The sequence below is a fragment of the Podarcis gaigeae genome (assembly GCF_964106915.1).
Source record: "Podarcis gaigeae genome assembly, chromosome: 2".
In the NCBI taxonomy this organism is placed as follows: Eukaryota; Metazoa; Chordata; class Lepidosauria; order Squamata; family Lacertidae; genus Podarcis; species Podarcis gaigeae.
This window is the reverse complement of record NC_139679.1, coordinates 113,536,696-113,563,467: the sequence shown is the minus strand read 5'-3', so window position 1 is coordinate 113,563,467 and position 26,772 is coordinate 113,536,696. Positions and strand designations below refer to the sequence as shown.

Here is a 26,772-nt window from a genome sequence, read left to right as displayed (position 1 = left end):
TCTGTGCTGGGCACCACGCCCCCACAGGTGGCGTGCCACGTCCCCAGGACATGCGCCATGCCCCTGTGGGTTGCATGCCACGCCCCCATGGCACGTACCAGCCACGCCCCCGGACGTGCGGCAGCCACGCCCCCGACTGCTCTCTACCCCTCCCCCGGTGCGGGAGCATGAAGCTCCGCCACTGAACAGGGTAGATGCCTGTTTGGCTGAGCATCCCTGCTGGGAGTAGGAATGGGGAGAGTGGACCCCCTTTGATTGACTTTTAAGAAGAAACTACCTAAATCATAAGGGACATGGGTGGTGCTGTGGGTTAAAACCACTGAGCCTCTTGGGCTTGCCGATCAAAAGGTTCGCGGTTCGCATCCCCGTGACGGGGTGAGCTCCCATTGCTCCGTCCCTGTTCCTGCCAACCTAGCAGTTCGAAAGCACGTCAAAGTGCAAGTAGATAAATAGGTATCACTCCGGCAGGAAGGTAAACGGCATTTCCGTGCGCTGCTCTGGTTCCCCAGAAGTGGCTTTTTCATGCTGGCCACATGACCTGGAAGCTGTACGCTGGCTCCCTTGGCCAATAATATTTATTTATTTATTTATTTATTTATTTATTTATTTATTTATTTATTTATTTGTACCCCGCCCATCTGGCTTGGTTTCCCCAGCCACTCTGGGTGGCTTCCAACTAAGACCAAAAATACACTAAAATGACACACATTAAAAACTTCTTTGAACAGTTTAAATAAAGTGAGATGAGCGCCGCAACCACAGAGTCATCCACGACTGGACCTAATGGTCAGGGGTCCCTTTACCCTTTACCTAAATCATACTTCTCAAACCAAGACGCGATCCGAAACGCAGCTAGCCTTCAAACACCCGCACGTCTCTGAATTTCGCAAAGCAGTTCTCCAGCCGTGCGATGTGTCCAAGCATGCCTATACTCAGAGAAAGCCTGCCTACATTAGCATTCAATGGTGCATAATAGGGGAAATTGCCTGTAAATCTGTATATGAGGCAAAACTGCATGTTTGGATGTCTTTATTAGAAGAAATTCACACTAAAATGATGACAAATTTGCACGAGGTTGGGTTTTCTTAAAAATGCAAATTGCTGCAGAAATGTGGAGAATTAAATTTAAAACTGGGGAAAAAATGTGAAACTGAAACTGAAAGATTTGTTAATCTGTAACTGGAAGTCATGGGTTTGGTATAGTTAGAAGCGGCTCAGGGCCCTAAAGCACACGTGAAAATACATATATATGCCACATGCACGAGCGGTGTTTGCTTCTTCTGCCAATGCTTCTAAGTCAGCCTTAGAATACAAAGATTTGCAGGGAAAAAATGAAAGCTCACTTCTCTGCAAGGTCTATATTTATCACAAATTAGGGAAATCAGACCTCGAGCCTTCAGAAAAGGAAATGGGTACTTGCACGCCTCTTGGTTTTGGTTTTTGAGAGCCTTTCTGATCTTCAAACAGCAATCAAAACTTCAGGAAATTCCCACAGTGAGAAATCCATGGGCGGCAAATTTCCCACTGAACATCACGAGTGATTCAGGCAGAGCCTCAAGGATCCGCCCAGCAAGAGCTCAGAACCTGAAAGGCGAGATATTGAAAGCTCTTAACTACAGTTTTCTGTTCTTTAGTATTGTTCCCATCTACTCCACACACGGTATTTGTTGTGTTTACGAGTATCACTCAAAAAACAACAACAGTATAAACAGTACAATTAGAATGATTGGAAGACTCATTTTGTCAGAAGTCTTTTTTATTTAAGTGTTTAAAAAGGTAAAGGTAAAGGTACCCCTGCCCGTAGGGGCCAGTCTTGCCAGACTCTGGGGTTGTGCGCCCATCTCACTTAAGAGGCCGGGGGCCAGCGCTGTCCGGAGACACTTCCGGGTCACGTGGCCAGCGTGACAAAGCTGCATCTGGCGAGCCAGAGCTGCACACGGAAACGCCGTTTACCTTCCCGCCAGTAAGCGGTCCCTATTTATCTACTTGCACCCGGAGGTGCTTTCGAACTGCTAGGTTGGCAGGCGCTGGGACCAAGCAGCGGGAGCGCACCCCGCCGCGGGGATTCGAACCGCCGACCTTTCGATCGGCAAGCCCTAGGCTTGAAGTATTAATTAGGAAGATTAAGGGTCTTTTTAATGTACGCAAATTTGCTTTTTCTTCTTTCTTCTTTCTGTATTTTCTTTTTTCTTAATTGTTTTTTCTTTAATTTTCTTTTTGTAGTATGAGATTGTAAATTCTTTGTATAAGTGTGTGATTTAAATTAATAAAGATTATTATTTTTATTTTTTTAAAAGAAAGCTCTTAACTAAATGCAATTTAAAGAAAACAGGCACACCATTCTCTGGTCAGAATGAAAAGGAGATGATCTTAAAAGAGATTGGTTCTGCTAAATGAGATGTAGATAGACTTTTTCATTTCATTTCATTTCAGTATTTATGTGCCACCCAAGAGCAATACATTTGTTTCAGCCAAAATGGAAAGTGAGATGACTAACATAGAAACTGAACTCTACAGTTCTATGATTCCATGATTCTATGACTGGGACGAACCCAGGGCAAGGCAGAAGTCACTGGCTGCCTCCTTCCATTCCTAGATATACCGTAAGTCTCGCCATCACCACCCCCATCAATTAGATTTGTTAGCTGCTTGTTGCACAGAGATTTCCAAGCCACTTACAACATACCGTATTTTTCGTCCCATAGGACGCTCCGTCCCATAGGACGCACCTACTTTTTTGGGGGGGAAATAAAGGAAAAAATTCCCCCGGGTGCGCAAGGCTAGCGGACACCTGCACGAAGCACTGGGCGTCCTCCGGAGGGCGCCCCGTGCTCCGCGCTGCAGGCTGCCGCCCGCAAGCCTTGCGCGCCCGGGGGAACTCCCTCCGGGCGTGCAAGGCTTGCGGATAGCTTCCTGGAGCCTGGAGAGCGAGAGACGTCGGTGCGCACCGACGCCTCTCGCTCTCCAGGCTTCAGCGAAAGCCTGCATTCGCCCCATAGGACGCACACACATTTCCCCTTCATTTTTGGAGGGGAAAAAGTGCGTCTTATAGGGCGAAAATTACGGTATTTAAAAACAACTCACCTTAGGGCGATGTTGTATACTATACCATGCTGTTTAGCTCATATTAATCATGTCATAATATATTGCATTAATGCAATTTTGTGACAGTGGGGTGTTTATTGGCGCCTCAGTTTAATTAAACCTAACTAACCTGCCTTCGGGATGCGGGTGGCACTGTGGGTTAAACCACAGAGCCTAGGGCTTGCTGATCAGAAGGTCAGTGGTTCAAATCCCCACAACGGAGTGAGCTCCTGTTGCTCAGTCCCTGCTCCTGCCAACCCAGCAGTTCGAAAGCACACCAGTGCAAGTAGATAAATAGGTACCATGCGCTCTGGTTTCCATCACGGTGTCCCATTGCACCAGAAGCGGTTTAATCATGCTGGCTACATGACCCGGAAAGCTGTCTGTGGACAAATGCCGGTTCCCTCGGCCTGACAGCAAGATGAGCACCACAACCCCATAGTCGCCTTTGACTGGACTTAACCGTCCAGGGGTCCTTTACCTTTTTACCTACTTAAATTAGAAACACAGATTTAGAATTAGATTGAAATAAGAAGAGTTACCAGGTAATATTTTTGGCTTTGTGGTGCTGCAAATTTTAAGCTTGCTGTTTTCATTACTTTAGGACTTTAGGAAAGTGTGTTATTACACCTGTGCAGACTGCCACGGTCTCCTCATTAAACTGCTTTGAGGTTTTCCACAATCAAGCAGCAGACCTTCCAAGTGCTGCTATTTTCCAAGGATGTCCCTCATGGGCCATCCCGGTTTCTGATTTGATCCCAGAATGTCCCAATTTCCTTAGGATGTCCCTATTTTCATTGGAGAAATGTTGGAGGGTATGAAGCGGTATATAAATTTTAAGAAGTAAATGAATTCAACAAAGCCAAATACTAAACAATGTAAAAATGTTCCTCAAAAACATCCTGCTGCTTCTCTGGTTATCAGAACATGCAAAAAGGTATGAGGAGATGTGCCTTTCAAGGAAACAGCTCTGAGCATGCTCATGATGCTGAGCTCTTCTACAAGACTTTCTGATATAGTGACTGTTAGATAGCTGTCAGGGGTTCAGGAAGAGAGGCGCAGGTGGGGGAGGAGACAGAGAGCGAGGGGGAAGGATCCCAGGACGACGAGGAAGAGGATGACAATGACCCGAGGTTGTCCATGAGTCCGTCCAGTGAATCGGAGGACTCCCAAAGAGGAGCCCCCCTGGTCAGGCCAAGGGGAGCTAGAGGGGGAAGCAGTCAGGAGCAGGGGAACGAAGGGGGAACTCCCAGTGGGAGTTGGAAGTCGGGACCGGCTTCTCCGCCGGAACGGAGTGAAGGGGGTGGAGTTACCAGTGTGTCAGAAGCAGCAGAACAGGGAGCAGAGGGGGGAAGGAGGTCAGCGCAAGACGTCCTGCCGGAAGGGGCGGAGAGTAGTACCGAGAGCAGTGTAACTGTCAAAAGGAAGGTCAGAAGCAACGTACGCGCGCCAAGTTCAAATGTGGAGGCGCGCGGAAGTGAGGAGAGTCCTGGGGAGGAGCCTGGTCCCAAAGCGCGAAGGAGGGGGGAGCAGGCGTCAGAGGATTCAGCCTCTGGGGAGTCCCGGAGGGAGAGAACACAGGGGAGCAGAAAGACCCTGCGGAAAAGAAAGGAGAGGAAGAGGTGGACCAGCACAAGCCTCTTAAACTGGTGTAGAGGCGGGACTGACTCAGAGGGGACTTCAGCGGTCTAAGGGAAACAGACGTAGAGCCACGGAGCTTGGATGTAAAACCAAGAATGTTCTTCAATAAAAGCTTTTTATATAACCCGGACTGGACTTTGGTCTCTTGTGAGCTGGGACCTCGGGTGGCTCTGACAATAGCCATCAAAACAACAGAGAGGAAGCCTGACCATTGGGCTGAAAAGCCAGCAGTTGTTATACTTTTCATATGGTTTTTCTGCCCAGAGACATGTGGGAGAGATATCTTTGTCATAACTAGAGATCTTAAGACCTTATGGGAGCAGGAAAAAAGGGGGAACCATTATATTCCTATTTTTCTCTTCCCCCGCCTTATTTATTACAAAAATTGGGGGAAATCTTCTGAGATTTTTTCAGGCCTTCACATCTCTAACCAAAGTTTTGAGTTAGGATTGACTGAATGGTGCAGAGAGCTCATTGGTGAGAGACAGAAATGCCTCCACAAGCTTCTGTAAGTTCACTGAAGTATAAACTGGGGGGGGGGGAGAGGAAAGGGTGTGTGGATTTGAGATTTTTGGGGGAGGGAGGATGAAAATAAATAAATACTTGACGCTCTCATTGGGGGATGTGCCTGTTTAAGCCTCCAGGAATTATAATATCTGATTACGGTTTCATGAACGCAAGTTAGTAAAGGTAAAGGGACCCCTGACCGTTAGGTCCAGTCACGGACAATTCTGGGGTTGCAGCGCTCATCTCGCTTTCAGGCCAAGGAAGCCGGCGTTTGTCCACAGACAGCTTTCCGGGTCATGTGGCCAGCAGGATTAAACCGCTTTTGGTGCAACAGGACACTGTGACAGAAGCCAGAGCGCACAGAAATGCTGTTTACCTTCCCACCACAGTGCCGACCTTCCCACCACAGTGCCGATTCGAACTGCCGACCTTCTGATCAGCAAGCCCAAGAGGCTCAGTGGTTTAGACCACAGCGCCACCAACTCCTTATCCTAATTTAAGTAGATATCAGTAGTGATAGGGTGCACAATATATGGTTTACTCCAGGCTCAGTGACAGGTAGCTATGGCATTGTTGTGGCTTAAACTTCTGTCAGACCTAACCATTGGTCATGCTGGCTGGGGCTGATGGGAGTCCAAAATACCTGGAGGTTCATGGGTTCTCCATCATGGAAGTAGACAGTAGGCTGAATAACTGGCGTTTTATTGCTGGTGTTTTGCAATATTTGTTTCATACTTTTTAGGTTAAATCTATTTATGGTAATGAAACTTGTGTTTTGCTGTTGCTCTAGCTCAGAAACGATCAAGGAGTCAAAAAGGGTGGGGTTTTTTAAAATTAAATAGTATCTCAGTTTTATTTCTTGGACTCATTTAAAGGTTACACAACCAACTTAAAATAACAGTTGCAGTTTCTCCACAATGTGCAAAAAAGGAGAATACAGTAAAATAAATATCCACATAAATAAATAAATAAGCAACATTGTTTAAAAAAAAATCACGTCACAAGGTATTATTTCCCTTTTGAAATCACCGCTTTTGTGGCAACACATGCAGGATTTCAACATGAAATACGCCATGTGCCACGAGAGTGAGCAAAATCATAACAGCTCAGGTACTCTGGTGTCAGATTACATCTTTGATGTAAACATTACCAACCAAGAGAATTTTTATCCTCTTTTTCTCGGTAAACTGGGAGAGGATGTTGCCCGCAGGGCCATCCTCCCCCAAAATTCAGGAGCAGTCCATGTAACATACATAATTACACTGGTATATTCAATTATTAACAGATATACATAGTATATATATACAGCTGATCTGAGTTTCTGGAGCTGGGTTCAAAGGAACACAATTCCCCTTATTTTTGGTATCACTTACAGCTCACAGAACCACACCTCTCTGCCTCCCTCCCTCCCTCTCTCATACACACACACAAGCACACTCACAAACCCACACTCTTGTTTCTACTGGGTTATCTATAGTTCATCTTTTTTTTCTGAATTGGTGTGACAAAAGAAGCACGCATCCCACATCCTTTCAGACTTCCAGCCACACGCCCACTGGCTATATAAATAAATAAATAAATAAAAATAAATAGGGTTGATTAAAAAATAAACAACAACAACATAAATAACACTGTGTCCTTTCTCCCCAGAGCAGAAGTAACCTCCTTCACTGGGGTGCCAATTCAGGGTTCAGTCTCTTGTTCCTCATCCTCAAATTTGTATTTTGAATGACGGAGTAGGAGGAGCAAGTGAGTTGTAACTATGGCACAACAGGAGAGTCTTTTTTTCCTTTTTTTTTTACTCCATGGCAACGATCCCAAAATAGATCTGTCCCTGTTGGGCAAAGTCCAGATACTGAGGAGATTCAGTTTTGGACCACAGGCGGTCCCCTTTGTTCAACCTGAAGACAGCCCCCTGGTAAATGGATTCGAACCACAAACTCTTTTGGCCCTGGGCGGTTCTTCCGGCCTCACAAGCGGACTTGATGGACTTCAGCAATTCCACGTTCTTGTTGAACTGCGAGGAAAACCACGAGATGGTGTGGCTGAGCAGCAGAGGGGATTCCGGGCAGGTGTCGCTATGGAACATGACCTGAGAGTAGACGAAATAGAGTCCGGTCGAAGGCACCACAAGGGAGTTGTCACTTTTGTCCAGCTGCATGCCATTCTCAAGTATGGAGGGTGCCACATCTGTGGTCCAGAACAGTTGCTGGCCGTGAGCTCGGGAAGCTGCAAAGGGAAGGGAAAAACCAGTCAGCATCAAAGGTTCATCAACATGTGCTAAGAGGCTTTGGCCTACAAAGTTTCGGTGTTAGTTGCCTGAAGGCAATTTTGGTTTGACCGAGCGCTTTGGTGGAGCGGAGAGTGCGAGGCCAATCCTTGTTTTGACAGGCCATTGGGCAAAACCACATTAACCGTGTGTGTGTGTGTGTGTGTGTGTGTGTGTGGCCCCACCAAACTCTAGCAGCAACTACATGGGAGAAGGCCAAGCTTTGGCGTCTCAGAGAGGCTTAACGCAATGCTAAGTGTCCCTATTTTACAGGGACAGTCCCAGATTTACAGAAGCCGTTCCAATTTATGATTGATACCGGAATGTCCCGCTTTTCCTTGGGACGTCCTCAGTGCTATTTTTCTAGAAAAGAGGTACCAGAACTCACCACGAACCCCTCCTTTGTGCTCTTAGAATGACAATGGCACCCACATGAGAGCTACCAGAACTGAGTTCCGGTGAGTTCCGATTGGAAAAAAAAGCCCTGGATGTTCCTATTTTCATTGGAGAAATGTTGGAGGGTATGGTAAAGGTAAAGGGACCCCTGACCATTAGGTCCAGTCATGGCCGACTCTGGGGTTGCGGCGCTCATCTTGCTTTAGCGGATGAGGGAGCCGGCGTACAGCTTCCGGGTCATGTGGCCAGCATGACTAAGCTGCTTCTGGCGAACCACAGCAGTGCACGGAAACACCATTTACCTTCCCGCCGGAGCGGTACCTATTTATCTACTTGCACTTTGACGTGCTTTCGAACTGCTAGGTAGGCAGGAGCAGTGACCGAGCAACGGGAGCTCACCCCGTCGCGGGGATTCGAACCGCCGACCTTCTGATCGGCAAGTCCTAGGCTCTGTGGTTTAACCCACAGCACCACCCGCATCCCAAGATGGTATGGTAGGACTTCCCTATTTTCACCAAAGAAAGGTAGGAGAGTATGGAATAGGACATCCCCATTTTCATCGGAGAAATGTTGAAGGGGACATCTCTATTTTCATCAGAGAAATGTTGGAGGGTATGGAATAGGACGTCCCCTGTCTGGTGGGTATGTTTCAGTACTGGATTATGCAGGAGGCCTGGACTGAATGATAAGTCAGGCTGTGGGGAATCCAGATTCAAATGGCAGTTCAATGGCTAAGTCTCGACCAGCCATCATCTCTTATCCTAACCCAACTGGGCCAATATTTTAAAGCACTTTATATGCTCAACAACTCTGTGATCATTTGTTCACAACAAACCCCTTTCAAGCAGCTTAGAAAATAGGTCTCACCTAGGGCATGGGCAGCTGGTTTCCTGGACATCAGAGCTTGCACTTTCATCGTCTGCGGCAACCCTCCTGCAAAGACAAAAAAAGAGGACAGACGGTCAGACAATGCATCTTCTCAACTTCCTTCCTTTAAGGGTCCCACACGGGGCTGGGTTAACCTGCTACTGCAGCATTTTCAGTTGGCTAGAGAACCAGCATTTTAAAATCACCTGTAGGCCTTGATGGTCTAGCTCAGGGGACCTCAAGCTTGTGGGATCTAATGTGCATTTGACTACAAGCCCAAAAGCCAGCAAGTGTATCACGGTGTAAAAGGCGTACACTAAGCACATGGAGCCTCTGAGTAGTTGCTGAAGGTGGACATTGGTTTTGAGAATCAGAGAGGCTGCTGTACATAGCATATGTTGAAAGAAGAAAAGTTTGGATTTGATATCCCGCTTTATCACTACCTGAAAGAGTCTCAAAGCGGTTAACATTCTCCTTTCCCTTCCTCCCCCACAACAAACACTCTGTGAGGTGAGTGGGGCTAAGAGACTTCAGAGAAGTGTGACTGGCCCAAGGTCACCCAGCAGCTGCATGTGGAGGAGCGGAGACGCGAACCCGGTTCACCAGATTACGAGACTACCACTCATAACCACCACACCACACTGGCTCTCTCCTAAGAACATGGCACCCTCCTAAGAATCCTGGGATCTGTAGTTTGTTAAGGGGTGCAGGGATTGTAGCTTTTTAAGAGTAAGCTACAGGATCCTTCGGGGTGGGAGCTGTGTGCTTTAAAAGTGCGGTGTGTACGCAGCCAAAGTCCTTGCACCCCGAAATCCATTGCCCTGACAGAATGGGGGAGGTTTCTCTTAAGAAAAAAAATTGCTGTTAGGAAGAACTTACCAGAAAATGGGCTTCCCTTTTCCTTAGAGTCCTGAACAAAGAAAGAAATGGGGAAATGGGGTAAGTACATTTGTAGTGACAACAATGAACAGTACAGTGATCGTGCAAAATGAGCTGGAGCTAGAAATGTCCGATATTTCGGAGCCATGTTTGGCGTAGCTTTCCAAGTAGGCAGAACTATAGAGTAAAAAAGAGCTAAGTGCACATTAACTACTCTGCAGAGCTGCAACAGGCACATTTTTGGTGATAAGTCCCAGAGGTGATGGTGGGCTGAGTTCAAGTAGCTCACCAATTGTGACCTTGTGAACATTTTTTTTTTTTAAAAAAAATCGAATATCAGAATCTTGGCTATTATTATTTTTAATTCGCTGTGGGGTCCTTAATTTTAAAAGCCCTTAACTTTTAAAACTTTTATAAGGCAACAGTGCGCGTTCAGTGTGTGCCTTGGTTCTTCAAAAAGTCCCTAAATCTTTCAGCACCCATCAATGGGCTTGTTGGGGGGGGGGCAACTCAAATTAAAATAGCGCGAATTCATTGGTGGTGGTGGTGATTGCCAACAACTCAGAGCTATTTATTTTATTTTATTTTATTTTATTTTATTTTATTCAGGGATCAGCAAACTTTTTCAGCAGGGGGCCGGTCCACTGTCTCGCAGACCTTGTGAGGGGGGCCGGACTATATTTTTTTGGGAGGGGGGGAATGAACCTATGAATGAATGAATCCTATGCCCCACAAATGACCCAGAGATGTGTTTTAAATAAAAGGACACATTCTCATATAAAAACACCAGTCAGGCCCCACAAATAACCCAGAGATGCATTTTAAATAAAAGGACACATTCTACTCATGTAAAAACACGGTGATTTCCAGACCGTCCGCGGGCCGGATTTAGAAGGCGATTGAGCCGGATCCAGTCCCCGGCCTTTAGTTTGCCTACCTATGATTTAGAAGGTCTTTGCAAATTTCATGCAAACCCGGCAAATCTTTACTAAGGAAGACCAACCCCTGATCTCTTTCTACCTCTCCCGCACAAACAGAGAGAGACACACAGAGATACGAATATGGATGATAGATAGATAGATGATGATAGATAGATAGATAGATAGATAGATAGATAGATGATAGATAGATATAGATAGATGATAGAGATAGATGATAGAGATAGATGATAGATAGATAGATAGATAGATAGATAGATAGATAGATAGAGATAGATAGATAGATAGATAGATAGATAGATAGATAGATAGATGATAGATAGATAGATAGATGATAGATAGATAGATAGATGATAGATAGATATAGATAGATGATAGAGATAGATGATAGATAGATAGATATAGATAGATAGATAGATGATAGATAGATAGATAGATAGATAGATGATAGATAGATAGATAGATAGATAGATAGATAGATAGATAGATAGATAGATAGATAGATGATAGATAGATATAGATAGATAGATAGATAGATAGATAGATATAGAGATAGATAGATATAGAGATAGATAGATAGATAGATAGATAGATAGATAGATAGATAGATATGATAGATTAGATAGATAGATAGATAGAGATATAGATAGATAGATAGATAGATAGATAGATAGATAGATATAGATATAGATATAGATATAGATATAGATATAGATATAGATATAGATATAGATATAGATATAGATATAGATATAGATAGATAGATAGATAGATAGATGATAGATAGATGATGATAGATAGATAGATATAGATAGATAGATAGATAGATAGATAGATAGATAGATATAGATATAGATATAGATATAGATATAGATATAGATATAGAGATAGAGATAGAGATAGAGATAGAGATAGAGATAGAGATAGAGATAGAGATAGATAGATAGAGATAGATAGATGTTCCTTACCTGGGATTCAGACTGCTTGAAAGCGCCAAACTGCAAAAGCGCGAAGACGAAGGTGGCTCCCAGCAGCAGCAGGAGAGAACAGATGCTGAGGCATTTCCAGTGGCTCTCTTTCTGCGGCTTTTCGCGCACCACCACCACGTTGCTCCCTTTCTCCACGTCGTACACCAAATGCTCGGAGCTCATCGCTGGCTGGTGCGGTTCGGTCAAGAGATGCGCTCCTGCTGCTGCCGCCGCCTCCGTCGCCGCTTGGCACGAGGTGGAAGAAGGATCCAGGGAGGGTTTCCAATCGACAGGTGGAAAGCGACGGGCAGACCTTTTCTCCAGGCGGATTTCAGCCACGGGTTTAGATCAAAAGAGGCAAGAGCGGCGAGTGGACTTTTGACAAAAGCTACACCAGTTCGGAGGAAGAAGAAAAAGTTTTCGCAGGTGTCTGCTGCGCTCCTGCTCTTCTGCGGCTTGCGTTGGCTTTGTGAATGGGTGTTGCTTCCTCTGCCTGCCTCCTTTATCCCTTCTTGACTTCCCCCGCAGCTTGTTGGAGAGGAGAGCGAGTGCTTCAGGGCTGCCGCCGGCTCTCCCTTTTAAACCCTGTCGGGGAGAGCCATTCAAACTTCCCCGCCCGCCCACAGCGCCAGGCTCCCAAGAGGAAGAGGAAAAACTCTGTAACAGAAAGAGGAAACTGGTAATAGAAAGCCTGCTGCTGGCGGGGCATCCCCCAGAAAAGGATCTCTGTGGCGGCAGCGTGGTGGTGGTGCTGGTGGCTTCAAGCGAAGGGGAGGAACCCTACGCACACACACACACACACACACACACACACACACACACCCCTGACACACACACACACACACACACCCCTGGCTGGCGGGCGCGCACACACACACCCCTGGCACACACACACCCCTGGCACACACACACCACTGGCGCGCGCGCACACACCCCGGCACACACACACACACAAAAATACACCCTTGGCACACACACACCCCTGGCTTCCAACCAGGATAGGCAGTACTAGCCCCTAAACTGATTTTAGAACTTTGAATTTATTGTTATTCATGCTTTCATACAGATTTTTATGCTGTTTCTTGTTGTATCACAATTAAGTGTTTTAAATTTGTTGTTGGCCGCCCTGAGCCCGGTTTTCTGAACTGGGCAGGGCGGGGTATAAATAAAATGATTATTATTATTACTATTATTACTATTACTACTATTATTATTATTATTATTATTATTATCATCATCATCATCATCATCTTAGAGAGACAACAGTTGACTTGGTGTTTAGCAATTTCCCGTGTTGAAGGAGCAAACTGTTTTGCCCTACCATTGAGAGAATGGTGTTAGCTACAAACCACACATCATCATCAACATAGGCCACTGTATTTCTTGCCCACCCTTCACCACAAGGTCCCAGGGCAGGTTGCTGCTATTATTATTATTATTATTATTATTATTATTATTATTATTATTATCATTATTAAAAAATCAGTATTGTAATTATTTGAAACAAGGCCAGAGGCAAAGAGGTGGGTCTTTGGCATTTTGCATCTCTGTGGGGAGGGGATTCCACAGTTTGGGGGCTGCCACAGAGAATGCCTGCTCCTGGGTCATGAGGCCCCAAACTTCCAGGGGTGGGGGTGGCACATGAGGCCTGAGATCAGATCTCATGCCTTTAAAAGGGAGAAGCCTGGTTGGGCAGGGCACTGAGTCATCCCTCCCCCTCCTTTTGACATTTCTCAGATCTAAAAGGTGCTGCAAGCCAACTCCTTGGGGTCAAGGCCCCTTCAGAGCCCCCCTTAACATATTTGAGGGGGCCGTACCCCCCTCCAAAAGTTGATGGGCATTGCCATTCAAATGGCGTGTATGTGCAGTATCATGTGATGAATTATGCACAGTGGGGCTTACCTGGGGCACCCCAAATCTTTTATTCAAGCCGTACACTATTGGTTTTCCCAGTAGTGATGTATGGAAGTGAGTAAAGAAGGCTGATCGCCGAAGAATTGATGCTTTTGAATTCTGGTGCTGGAGGAGACTCTTGAGAGTCCCATGGACTGCCAGAAGATCAAACATCTCCATTCTGAAGGAAATCAGCCCTGATTGCTCACTGGAAGGACAGATCGTGAAGCTGAGGCTCCAATACTTTGGCCACCTCATGAGAAGAGAAGACTCCCTGGAAAAGACCCTGATGTTGGGAAAGATGGAGGGCACAAGGAGAAGGGGACAACCGAGGATGAGATGGTTGGACAGTGTTCTCCAAGCTATAAACATGAGTTTGACCAAACTGTGGGAGGCAGTGGAAGACAGGAGTGCCTGGCGTGCTCTGGTCCATGGGGTCACAAAGCATCGGAGACCACTAAACAACTAAACAACAACAACAACATGGCTGCAAGCTGTACATTGGATGAAGACAATACACCAGCACCACACAGATGCTTGTTTCTGTTTTATGTATTCATTTGTTTGCTTACTAATTTTCACCTCCTTGCATCCTTCCATTATGGAGCCCAAGGCTCTCTGTCTGGAGGTCTCCCATCCAGACCCTGACCAACACCAGACCTGCATAGCTTCAGCAAGGTGGTGGCCACATGTGTCATCAGGTGATACCTTGAGACTGCTATGGGGCTAACAACCGTGCTGCCCTGTTTGGTCATGTTGTGCGGATGCCTGATGATCGTCTTCCAAAGCAACTACTCTATTCCGAACTTAAAAATGGAAAGCGTAATGCTGGTGGTCAACAAAAGAGGTTTAAAGACTGTCTCAGGGCAAATCTAAAAAAAAGTAGTATAAACACTGACAGCTGGGAAACACTGGCCTGCGAGCGCTCCAGTTGGAGAACAGCCTTTACCAAAGGTGTCATGGGTTTTGAATTACAGATAGGTAGCCGTGTTGGTCTGCCATAGTCAAAACAAAAAAAAATTCCAAAAATAAAAATAAAATAAAAATAAAACCATGGAGAGACCTGGTCTGAACAAAGACATTGGATTCTTATCTCATTATACATGACAAAGCCATTTTTCACCTTCTCACCCCTTGCTTTTTTCCTGTAAGACCTATTGCAGTCGTTAAGAGTCGTCAACAGGCTCATCACAGCTATCTGCCAATCACCCATTCCCACCACCCTTCTGAGTAATACCCCTCCCCACCTTCTCACTATATAGAAGGGTCTGATAACTTCTGTTTCAGTGTATCTGAAGATACACAAAAGCTCATACCAAGAACTAACTTAGTTGGTCTTTAAGGTGGTACTGGAAGGAATTTTTTATGGGTTTTGAAGACACTCGAACTCAGGACGCAAGGGAGAAACGTGCTAAGAGGAAGGCACACTTGGCTTGGCAAACCCTCACCGTGATCATCTCCCACCTGGAAACCAATGTCCCCACTGTGGAAGCACGTGTGGATCCAGAATTGGCCTCCACAATCACTTATGGACTCATTGTGAAAACCGTGCTTATGGAAGACAATCTTACTCGGCTACGAGTGATCGCCAAGGAAGAAGACCACCACCCTCACCCGAAGCCTTGCCTGGCCCCAGCATTGGTTTTGTTTTGCTTTTAATCTGCTAGTCTCAGATTTTGTCTTCTATTTTTTAACCTCGCAAACTGCTCTGAACTCAATTCTGATGCAAGGCTGAGTTATATGCAATGCTCTTTATTAGAGGCACTTCAACCTGGCAAATTATTGTGTGCATGGTGCTCTCCATGTGTGCAGGTTTTTCCCAGCAATCACACAGCACTTCATCCAACTCCTTGCAGGTTTTCCCCAGCAATCACACAGCACTTCATCCAACTCCTTGCAGGTTTTCCCCAGCAATCACACAGCACTTCATCCAACTCCTTGCAGGTTTTCCCCAGCAATCACACAGCACTTCATCCAACTCCTATGTAAAAAGCAAAACCTGCAGAAACATTAAATCTTTATTCAATGGTGGGGAGGGGACTATGGGATGCCATTATGATGAGAATGATGTTTTACAGATGCTACAGATGTAAGAAGGCATCGCTTTCCCTTCCTCCCTGTGTTCATTGCAGTGCTGTTTCTGTTCCCCTGCACTTCGCCTTCTGCCCAAACCTATGTTATTCGTCACACTGTCGTCCACTGTGACAAAATTAGGAAATTTGCGTAATTTATATCATTTGCATAAAGTATGTTGCCATGATGTGATTCCAACTCGCTAATTTCAGTGCAAATACATTGGAAAAATGGGGGGCGGGAGACAATCAATTAAGTTTTCTGACTGAAAGCAGCAACAACAGGAGTATTGGTCGTATTTGCTGGGTTGATTTCCATTCCAGTTCTGATGTGAATAAGCAACTGCAATTTCTGTTCCTTTTTCTGTTTTCATCAGAATTCTCCAACATCCATTACACAAAACCTGCATGCATGAGGAACAATGAGTTCTCTCTGAACTGCACCCCGTAGCTGCCTTTGACTGGACTTCACCATCTAGGAATCCTGTACCTTTTTCCTTTTTCTTCTGCGTGGAAGCAGAAGAGTGTTCAGAACCTGCCCTTAAAACACACAAATTCAAAATGACTTTTTTTGGAATCATTGGCTATGTCTGAAGGCTGTCTGCATTTAAGGGGAGCAGGTGGCGCTGTGGTCTAAACCACTGAGCCTCTTGGGCTTGCTGATCGGAAGGTCAGCGGTTCGAATCCCTGTGATGGGGTGAACTCCTGTTATTCTGTCTAGCTTTGGTCAACCTAGCAGTTTGAAAGCACACCAGTGCAAGTAGATAAATAGATACCACTGCAGCGGGAAGGTAAACGGCGTTTCTGTGCACTGCTCTGGTTTCTCCAGAAGCGGTTTAGTCATGCTGGCCACATGACCTGGAAAGCTGGCCACATGACCCGGCTTCCTTGGCCTGAAAGCGAGATGAGTGCCACAACCCCAGAGTCGCCTTTCACTGGACTTAACTGTCCAGGGGTCCCTTACCTTTACCTTTTCTTTACCTATTATATGCATCATTTTGGTTTCTCTTCAGACCCCTCACAAAGCAAAATCCCAGACTAATCAGAACAGGACCAGCTCACCACAATATAAATACAACAAGTCAACCATTGCTTTTTACATATTCAGCAAACAAATACAAAAGGAAAGAAAAATAATACTCCCCCCCCCCCAATATAAATCATGTGTTGTTGCCTCCTAAGCTATACAGTGGTACATCTGGTTGCGAACAGGATCCATTCCGGAGGCCTGTTCGCAACATAAAAAGAGCACAACTCGCAGCAGCGCATCTGCACACACACAGGTTGTGATTCGCCGCTTCTGCACATGCGCATGACGTCATTTTGCGCTTCTGTGCATGTGCGAGCAGTGAAACCTGGAAGTAACCCTTTCCAGTACTTCCGGGTCGCCATGGGACTTAACCTGAAAGAATATAACATGAAGCGGACGTAACATGAGGTACCTGTACAGTGGTATCTCGGGTTAAGAACTTAATTCATTCCGGAGGTCAGTTCTTAACCTGAAACTGTTCTTAACCTGAGGTACCTCTTTAGCTAATGGGGCCTTCCGCTGTCACCGCGCAATTTCTGTTCTCATCCTGAAGCAAAGTTCTTAACCCAAAGTACAATTTCTGGATTAGCGGAGTCTGTAACCTGAAGCGTCTGTAACCTGAGGTACCACTGTATAAGTAATAAGAATGCAATACAGTGGTATCTCGGGTTATATGTGCATCAGGTTACAGACTTCGCTAACCCAGAAATAGTACCTCGGGTTAAGAACTTTGCTTCAGGATGAGAACAGAAATCGCGCGGTGGTGTGGCGGCAGTGGGAGGCCCCATTAGCTAAAGTGGTGCTTCAGGTTAAGAACAGTTTCAGGTTAAGAACGGACCTCTGGAACGAATTAAGTACGTAACCAGAGGTACCATTGTAGAACGAAAGCTCATCCTACCCAACCCAAAGTTTTTGTGAAGTCTGACTTATATTTTCTTAGATCCCAGAGCAGAATTTGCTCCTTGGTTGGTAATGTACAGATCTGGTCCTGGAGGGCTCTGTTTGACAGGGGCTGAAGCATAACAAGGGAGAAGTTTGTTTCTAGATTTCTTGCATAAAGGCCAACTTAGAAAGGAGTGGAAGACGTCCTCACCAGATTCACAAAGTTTTGGGTGGGTCTGAATGTTATTAAACCTCCCATCCTATTTATTATTAGCATCGGGACCGTCATCATCAGGGTGGGTTACAATAGCATCAGTACCTCAGGTTACATACGCTTCAGGACATATGCTTCAGGTTACAGACTCTGCTAACCCAGAAATATTACCTCAGGTTAAGAACTTTGCCTCAGGACGAGAACAGAAATCGGGCTCCAGCAGCACGGCAGCAGCAGGAGGCCCCATTAGCTAAAGTGGTGCTTCAGGTTAAGAACAGTTTCAGGTTAAGAACGGACCTCTGGAACGAATTAAGTACTTAACCTTAGGTACCACTGTACAAGATTAAACGGCGTTTCCGTGCGCTGCTCTGGTTCGCCAGAAGCGGCTTAGTCATGCTGGCCACATGACCCTGAAGCTGTATGCTGACTCCCTTGGCCAATAAAGCAAGATGAGCGCCGCAACCCGAGAGTCATCCACAACTGGACCTAATGGTCAGGGGTCCCTTTACTTTTACAAGATTAAAATTGGTGGAAACAACTTCCAACCAGAAGGATAGGGTGGGTTCCAAGGCGAAGGTGCAGAGGAACATCACTGACATATCACAAAAACCATACAATGGAGGAGGGAATTCCTGGAGGATAAAACTACCAAAAGCGGCATTAACACCTGAGAGCGTCTTTAGGGAAGGAGGTTGTCTTTCCAGCACAGGAAAGTAGAAGATAACAAGAAGTGGAAATGGCCAGGGACTGTACAGGCCACTGAAACCAAGGTGGAAATTGTGCTGGGTTTTTTGACACAGGAAGCACATGCTGGGATTACCTGCCCAGTTAAGGAATCTACCAGGAACTTGGATGTTCCCATCTCTCTGGCCTAATTTAGAACTGGGCCATCTTCTTCCAGACTGAGGGTGGGAGCAATGTGCTTCTACATACAGACTTTTTTCCCATAAAAAAACCAAAACAAAACAAAAAACTCTATCGCACAGAAACCTAGCACATTAGGAAAAGGCTAGACATGCTAGTTCTCTATGAGGAGGGAATTTTTTGGGCATGAAGGAGCCTTATGTCTTCCACCTGAAGTCTAAAGTGATTCAGCCCAGAGCTAAAGGACCACTCATGTCTGGGATGAGTACTAGGTCTAAGTATCAGCCAGTGGGCTTCAGGCGTGGTGAGTTTCACACTCACTTCAATGTTCATACATGTTAAACAAACTCTTCACTGTTTATTTAGTGTTACGTTATAGGGATATGATGCTTTTTTATTACGTATCCTTACATACCCCCCAACATTTCTCCAATGAAAATAGGGAGGTGGTTATTATTAATAATAATAATAATAATAATAATTAATAAATAATAATAATACCCCGCTCATCTGACTGGGTTGTCCGAGCCACTCTGAGTGGATTCCAATATATACAGTGGTACCTCGGGATACAGATGCTTCAGGTTACAGACTCTGCTAACCCAGAAATAGTGCTTCAGGTAAAGAACTTTGCTTCAGGATGAGAACAGAAATCGTGCTCCGGCGGCACAGCGGCAGCGGGAGGCCCCATTAGCTAAAGTGGTGCTTCAGGTTAAGAACAGTTTCAGCTTAAGTACAGACCTCCAGAACGAATTAAGTACTTAACCTGAGGTACCACTATCTATCTATCTATATCTATCTATCTATCTATCTATCTATCTATCTATCTATCTATCTATCTATCTATCTATCTATCTATCATCTATCTATATCTATCTATCTATCTATCTATCTATCTATCTATCTATCTATCTATCTATCTATCATCTATCTATCTATCATCTATCTATCATCTATCTATCTATCTATCTATCTATCTATCTATCTATCTATCTATCTATCTATCTATCTATCATCTATCTATATCTATCTATCTATCTATCTATCTATCTATCTATCTATCTATCTATCTATCATCTATCTATCATCTATCTATCTATCTATCTATCTATCTATCTATCTATCTATCATCTATCTATCTATCATCTATCTCTATCTATCTATCTATCTATCTATCTATCTATCTATCTATCTATCTATCTATCTCTATCTATCTATATCTATATCTATCTATATCTATCTATATCTATCTATCTATCTATCTATCTATCTATCTATCTATCATCTATCTATCTATCATCTATCTATCTATCTATCTATCTAATCTATCTATCATCTATCTATCGATCTATCATCTATCTATCTATCTATCTATCTATCTATCTATCTATCTATCTATATCTATCTATATCTATCTATCTATCTATCTATCTATCTATCTATCTATCTATCTATCTATATCTATCTATCTATCATCTATCTATCTATCTTTCTTTCTTTCTATCTATCTACACACACATAAAACATTTTTTTAAAAACTTCCCCATAAAGGGATCCTTCAGATATCTTCTAAAGGTTGTATAGTTTTTTTATCTCCTTGGCTCGGGGGGGGGGTCACATAACTCCACACCCTCCAACATTTCTCTGATGAAAATAGGGAAGTCGGACATGACTAAACGACTAAACAACAACAACAACAAGATATCCCACAAGGCAGTGGAGGTGTAGGATCAGAGTTTTCCTTATTCTGAGAGTTTCCACAGCTACCCCTCACTCCCCTTTACGGCATGTGCAGAAGCTGCCTTTTGACAACTGGGCCCATTATTGGTCTCGCCGCTCAATCCTTCGGAGCCTGTCTTTGCATGCAGGGGGGTCCCTAGCTCACCGAGGGTTTGAGGCCCATGTGGGATTGTGGTACGTAAATAAATTGTCTAAGACCATGCTAAAATTAGGAGAGTGTCTTCTTCTTCTTCTTTGGCGATCACTAGTAGCCGAGTAAGATTGTCTTCCGTGAACACAGTCTTAACAGTGAGTCCTCAAGTGACTGTGGAGGCCAATGTCCTTCCACAATGGTTTCCGGGCAGGAGTTGATCACGGTGTGGATTTGCCAAGCGTGCCTTCCTCTTAGCGCATTTCTCCCTTTCGTCCTGAGTCTGAGTGTCTTCAAAGCCCATGACACCTTTGGTAAAGGCTGTTCTCCAACTGGAGCGCTTCCCAGTTGTCAGTGTTTATACTACATTTTTTTTAGATTTGCCTTTAAAAACCTCTTTAAACCTCTTTTGTTGACCACCAGCATTACGCTTTCCATTCTTAAGTTTGGAATAGAGTAGTTGCTTTGGAAGACGATCATCAGGCATCTGCACAACATGACTAGTCCAACGAAGTTGATGTTGAAGAATCATTGCTACGACACTGGTGATCTTTGCTTCTTTCAGTATACTGGCATTAGTTCACCTGTCTTCCCAAGTGATGTATAAAATTTTCCAGAAATGCCGTGGATGAGATCTTTCAGGGAGTTGGCATTTATAAGTAGTCCATGTTTCAGAAGCAGAGTGTAATGAAATCTCCAAGGCCCACCCCTCACCTCCTGTAATATTAGTCACAATATAAACCCCTCACAGCTTTTTTTAAAAAAAACAACAAACAAATCGTAGCTAAGGGGGGCATCCCACATGATGTGAGCATTGGGCACATCACCACAAAAAATGGGTGATGGTTACATTTTGAAATTTGACCTTCGGCCAGACAGTCTTTCAGCCTAAACTACCTCACAGGGTTGCTGTTCCCCTCCCCCATGTGCGAGGACACAAATATCCCCCCCCCCAAGAATTTCTCCCCCACTTGTTAATTCAGATTGCAACTCCTTATCCACAGCCTTGTAGAGGACATGAGATAGGATAGGGCTGGTGACGGCATTGGCTACCAACCCATGACTGCATTGAACAATTGTGACCTAGGTGAGCTCTCCTGGGCACTGCAAATTCTTGCCACGCTTTCTCGGAAGCCAGTATGCTCCATTGAACACAATGGGACTGAGGGGACGGGCGTTACGGCTGCCACTGTGGAAGTGCGCAATGAGAATAGCAAAAGCTGCAGAAGTCAGCCTGGGTGTAGAAATAAATCACTCATTTTGCCATCTTGGGTTTGCCAAGCCCCAAAAAATCCCAGCCGTTCTACTACAATTACCTCATCGCAGGAATTTTAGCCCTTTCTTGGTTTTTACATATGTCTTGTCAGGGCAGCAGGAAGTGGGACCAGTTCTCTAGCTAGTACTTTCAATTTCACCCTGGCGATTCCAAACGGCCCTCTGTGTTTTCTAAAGGTTTGGAAACCGAAACGGAGGAGAAGTTTCACCGCCTGAGGCAAAACAGCACGTGCACACACACATCCAGCTCCAAGCCAAGGTAGATATGGCTGGCCAAAGTTATTTTGCCACCTGAGGCAGAATATCCCTCAGGCGCCTCTCCCTCCCAATAAAAACACAACAGTGGTAAAGTAAATAATCAACAACCGGCTTCCCTTTTTGTGACCAAAATGGGCTCCTCCTGAGGCGACTGATTAGCTCTTCTTAATGGTAGGACCAGCCCCGAAATTCTCTTCAGAAAACCACTTTCTGCTCCATTATTTGATATCCCCCTCGGCATTCTTCAAGTCTTTTGGTCAATTCCATGCCATACCATTTGCTCCCTCCAAAGAATCCTGGGGGCTGTGGTTTTTTAAGGGTGCTGGGAATTGCAGCTCTGGGATGGGAAAACTGCACTTCCCAGAATTCTTGGCATGGCTGGGCCTGTATAGTGTGGCTATCACCTTTCTATAGAAATATGGGTTATGATCCCCCAAGTGCTAGCTTCGCATGGTGTCTACCCAAAGGTCCGTATAGTTAAAGCTATGGTTTTCCCAGTAGTGATGTATGGCAGTGAGAGGTGGACCATAAAGAAAGCTGATCACCGAAGAATTGATGCTTTTGTGTTGGAGGAGACTCTTGAGAGCCCCATGGACTGCAAGAAGATCAAACCTATCCATTCTGAAGGAAATCAGCCCTGAGTGCTCACTGGAAGGACAGATCCTGAAGCTGAGGCTCCAATACTTTGGCCACCTCATGAGAAGAGAAGACTCCCTGGAAAAGACCCTGATGCTGGGAAAGATGGAGGGCACAAGGAGAAGGGGACGACAGAGGACGAGATGGTTGGACAGTGTTCTCGAAGCTACCAGCATGAGTTTGACCCAACTGCGGGAGGCAGTGGAAGACAGGAGTGCCTGGTGTGCTCTGGTCCATGGGGTCACGAAGGGACGGACACGACTAAAGGACTAAACAACAACAACAAGACCTAGTGGTGGACGTGGGTGCGTCTGAGCTTACACACACACACCCAGAGAGAGAGAGAGAGAGAGAGAGAGAGAGAGAGAGAGTCCTTTACACACACAAAAGGAATTGACTGAGCCCATGCAGAAAGCCAAACCCAAGGGCGAAATTCCGCATTCCATGATATTGCAATCATTTATATCATCTCCTTACGTGATGAGAGGGAAATTGCACCATTATTTTCAATGTTCATCTATCCCACCTTCAATGCAAAGTACTCCCTGGGCAACTACCCTCGATAGATGATAGTTCTACTTGATAGATTGGGAAAGAAATCAATACAGTTTAAACAGCAACAGCAGTGCAAACCACACCAAGAGACTAAGAATCAGAAGAACTGGAAGAAGGAAGCAGTCTTGGCCTGACCTTGAAATGACGACAAACTGGGTGCCAGGCCTGTCAATCCCAGAGGCAGGGAGTCATCACTGACAAGGCACTCTTGGCTGCTTACATACCACACGTGAAAAGCACGCGGTGTCTCCCAAAGAATCGTGGGAACTGTAGTTTCCCCCTCACAGAGCCCTCTTCACAAACTGAAGTTCCCAGGATTCTTTTAGGGTAACTGTGTACTTTGAATGTGCTTGAAATGCATGGTGTGTACACAACCTCCGTCATTTTCTCTCCTGCCTCTGCCCAAGCGACTCTACAACTCATTGAGAGCGCCACGTTGGCTACCCCTGATCTGAACCTATCTTGTAGGTTGCTGCTTCACTCAGGAACATGGGCAGCGATAAGGAGCCTGGAGCCACTTTCCCCGTCACCACTGAGCAATCCCAACCAGGCGCCGTCTGTTTGTGAGCGGGAGACAAGACTTTCTGAGTCACAGAGTATGAGGATCTGGGCCCCAGGCACCTCTCTTCATAAATCAGACGCTGATATCGTCTCTATCGTTAATCTACGGAGGTGTAGGAAGGTAGCTGACATGGCAGAACATCACCCTCTGCCGGTATCAATGGCAACTGAAATTCTACAGTTTGAGTTTTCAAGTAAGAACCGTTCAGAGTCCCAGGGGTCAGCAAGGTTTACCTCGCCTGGGACGGTTCACTCCAGCAGAGATCCCTCCCTGGGCGATTTCCTGCATCTGTGTAGACACGATTTTAGGCATCTGCGCATGTGCAGACGCGATTTCTGGCACCACAGAAGTGAGTCCCTGCACCGCACTGCGTTGGTTTAGCACAGCGCATGAGGACTTGCCAAGCAGGCTGCTTGGTTCGGGGGCAGCTCGTGGGCCAGTTAAACAACCCCCGTAGGCCGCTTGTGGCCCATGGGCATTAGGTTGCTTACCCCTGATTCAGACATTTTCCAGTATACAAATGGAGCTTAGAAAGTCGCCGTATACAGAGCCAGACTCTCTGTATCCATACTGTCTAAATGGTATTTAAAGCGGTATTATACCACTTTAAGGTATGTGGGTGGCGCTGTGGGTTCAACCTAGGACTTGCCAATCAGAAGGTTGGCAGTTTGAATCCCCGTGACAGGGTGAGCTCCCGTTGCTCAGTCCCTGCTCCTGCCAACCTAAAAGTTCGAAAGCACGTCAAAGTGCAAGTAGATAAATAGGTACCGCTCCGGCAGGAAGGTAAACGGCATTTCCATGAGCTGCTCTGGTTTCGCCAGAAGCGGCTTAGTCATGTTGGCCACATGACCCGGTCACAACTGGACCTAAGGGACCTTTATACCACTTTAAACAGTCATGGCTTCCCCCAAAGAATCTTGGGAGCTGCATTTGTGAAGGGTGCTAAGACTCCTTTGGATACCTCTATTTTCCTCAAAGCGCTACCATTCCCAGAGTGGTTTATCGGCCAATCCCTCTTCCAGGGAACTCTCCTTTCCTGTTATCTGACCCCAGCATCTGATTCTGGCATCTGCAGATGGATGGTCCATTTAGCCAACATGGCTTAGTGTTTATAGCCACTGATAGGTCTGTTACAGGAAACTTCCTTATACTGAGCTCAAGAATGTTTGTGCTGATCAGGAGTAGCTCTGGCAGCGAATTTCAGTGAGCCTCACTTAGATCTCCCTGCCCCACTTGGAAGAGACTGAACCTGGGAGCTCTGCATGCGAAGCGCGTGCTTCACCACAGAGTTATCGCTTCCCTCAATGACCATGAATTCATCTTTGCACTCTTTAATTTTTGAAGCCATATCTGCACATTTGAAGAAGGCTGTTTTGGTCTGGCGTCAGGTCTGGCAGTTTCGGTCTGGTTGCCATCTGAAGGGAAAGTTTTGGGAGCAGGCTGGCTGTCCTGCTACTAGCTGTTTGCCAGAAAGAGCAAAACTGTGGTTTCTTGCTTATGAGCATTCAGTGCGTCAGTTCCAGAGTTCCTTCTTTGCAGGCCAAGCACAAGTGTTAACATTAAAATGGGGGGAGGGGGAGATGTGCACCGGTCATTGTCTTGATCTGCTGCTTATTAATCCAATTCAAAACTTAATTCAATTTAATTACTACCTCTTCGGCACAGGGCCAGTCAAAAATAATATGGAATGAAACAATGCAAGCAGAGACATCCCCTTGCCAACAAAGGTCCGTATAGTCAAAGCTATGGTTTTCCCAGTAGTGATGTATGGAAGTGAGAGCTGGACCATAAAGAAGGCTGACCACCAAAGAATTGATGCTTTTGAATTATGGTGCTGGAGGAGACTCTTGAGAGTCCCATGGACTGCAAGAAGATCAAACCTCTCCATTCTGAAGGAAATCAGCCCTGAGTGCTCACTGGAAGGACAGATCCTGAAGCTGAGGCTCCAATACTTTGGCCACCTCATGAGAAGAGAAGACTCCCTGGAAAAGACCCTGATGTTGGGAAAGATTGAGGGCACAAGGAGAAGGGGACGACAGAGGATGAGATGGTTGGACAGTGTTCTCGAAGCTACCAGCATGAGTCTGACCAAACTGCGGGAGGCAGTGGAAGACAGGAGTGCCTGGCGTGCTCTGGTCCAGGGGGTCACGAAGAGTCGGACACGACTAAACGACTAAACAACAACAACAACAATGGCTGCCATATTTCAGAAAGTGAAAATCCAGACAGAAAAGTTATTGAGTTTTTTAAGGCAAAGTTGTCAAGCTTTTCTTGCAAAATCACAAAAAGAATTGAGGTTTTAGAGTCCCCACCCTAAAGAAATCACCAAAATCACCACTTCCAATATGGGTTGCCATACGTCCCGATTTTCTCAGACATTAAAGCGATTCCCTCCCAGATGCAGTTCCTGACGTCCAAATTATGGATATGTCTGGGAAAATCCAGATGTATGGCAGTCCTAAATAAGCAGAAGAATAAATGTAAAAGTGACAATAATAATAAACACAGCAGATAAAAGTGATGTTACAGATAAGGTTGTTCACAGCCCTCTCTAAATCCTCCTTATGACACCAATCCAAGGGGCCCCAATTAAGCTGACCCACTCTGCGTACCACTCACCCTGCTCTGGATCCAGTCTCCAATTAGTTCAGAGGTAGAATTAATGATATATATTTTTTTAAAAAACACCCCTAATTAGCATATGTCCAGGAGAGTGGAAAAGACACTGTCTCTCCCCCCCCCCCCCCAGCAGACTTTTGCAGTAAGGAAAGTGATGGGGAACGTGCAGGAAGGCAATGAGGAAATGCTCTAGACGTTGTGGGATAACAATCCATTGATGGGAAGTCATATCGCCTCTGTGCAAACAAACCCAGATGAGTGATCTATAAACAGAAGGTGTTATATAAGCTCCACAGGGGAAAAAAGAGAACAACTTAATAGTGCGCCTCATATACCTAACCTCCGACAGAGTTTGTGGAAAACAGTCAGGATGAACACTCTATAAACCGGTTATCTGGACAGAAAGGACTGGTTGCTGGATTCTCATCAATTTTTCTCTCTTCCCTCTTCTGAATTCCATTTTCTATTCGCCCAAGGAGATCCTTCGTCCTCC

General features: G+C 45.4%; 2 protein-coding genes across 2 annotated transcripts in view; both read right to left on the bottom strand.

The window, feature by feature from the left end:
* The window catches only part of LOC310837988 (E3 ubiquitin-protein ligase TRIM11-like), a 1,016,249-nt gene that overhangs the window by 610,695 nt on the left and 378,782 nt on the right, over positions 1-26,772 (bottom strand). The gene's annotated exons all lie outside the window — the stretch shown is intronic.
* On the bottom strand, positions 6,220-12,206 carry LOC310837982 (tumor necrosis factor-like). The gene is made up of 4 exons (XM_083725269.1): positions 11,550-12,206; positions 9,644-9,674; positions 8,765-8,830; positions 6,220-7,461 (listed from the first exon to the last, which is right to left on the bottom strand). Exons 1-4 carry the CDS (start codon positions 11,730-11,732, stop codon positions 7,031-7,033), a joined length of 711 nt encoding a protein of 236 aa, XP_083581395.1. The 5' UTR covers positions 11,733-12,206; the 3' UTR covers positions 6,220-7,030.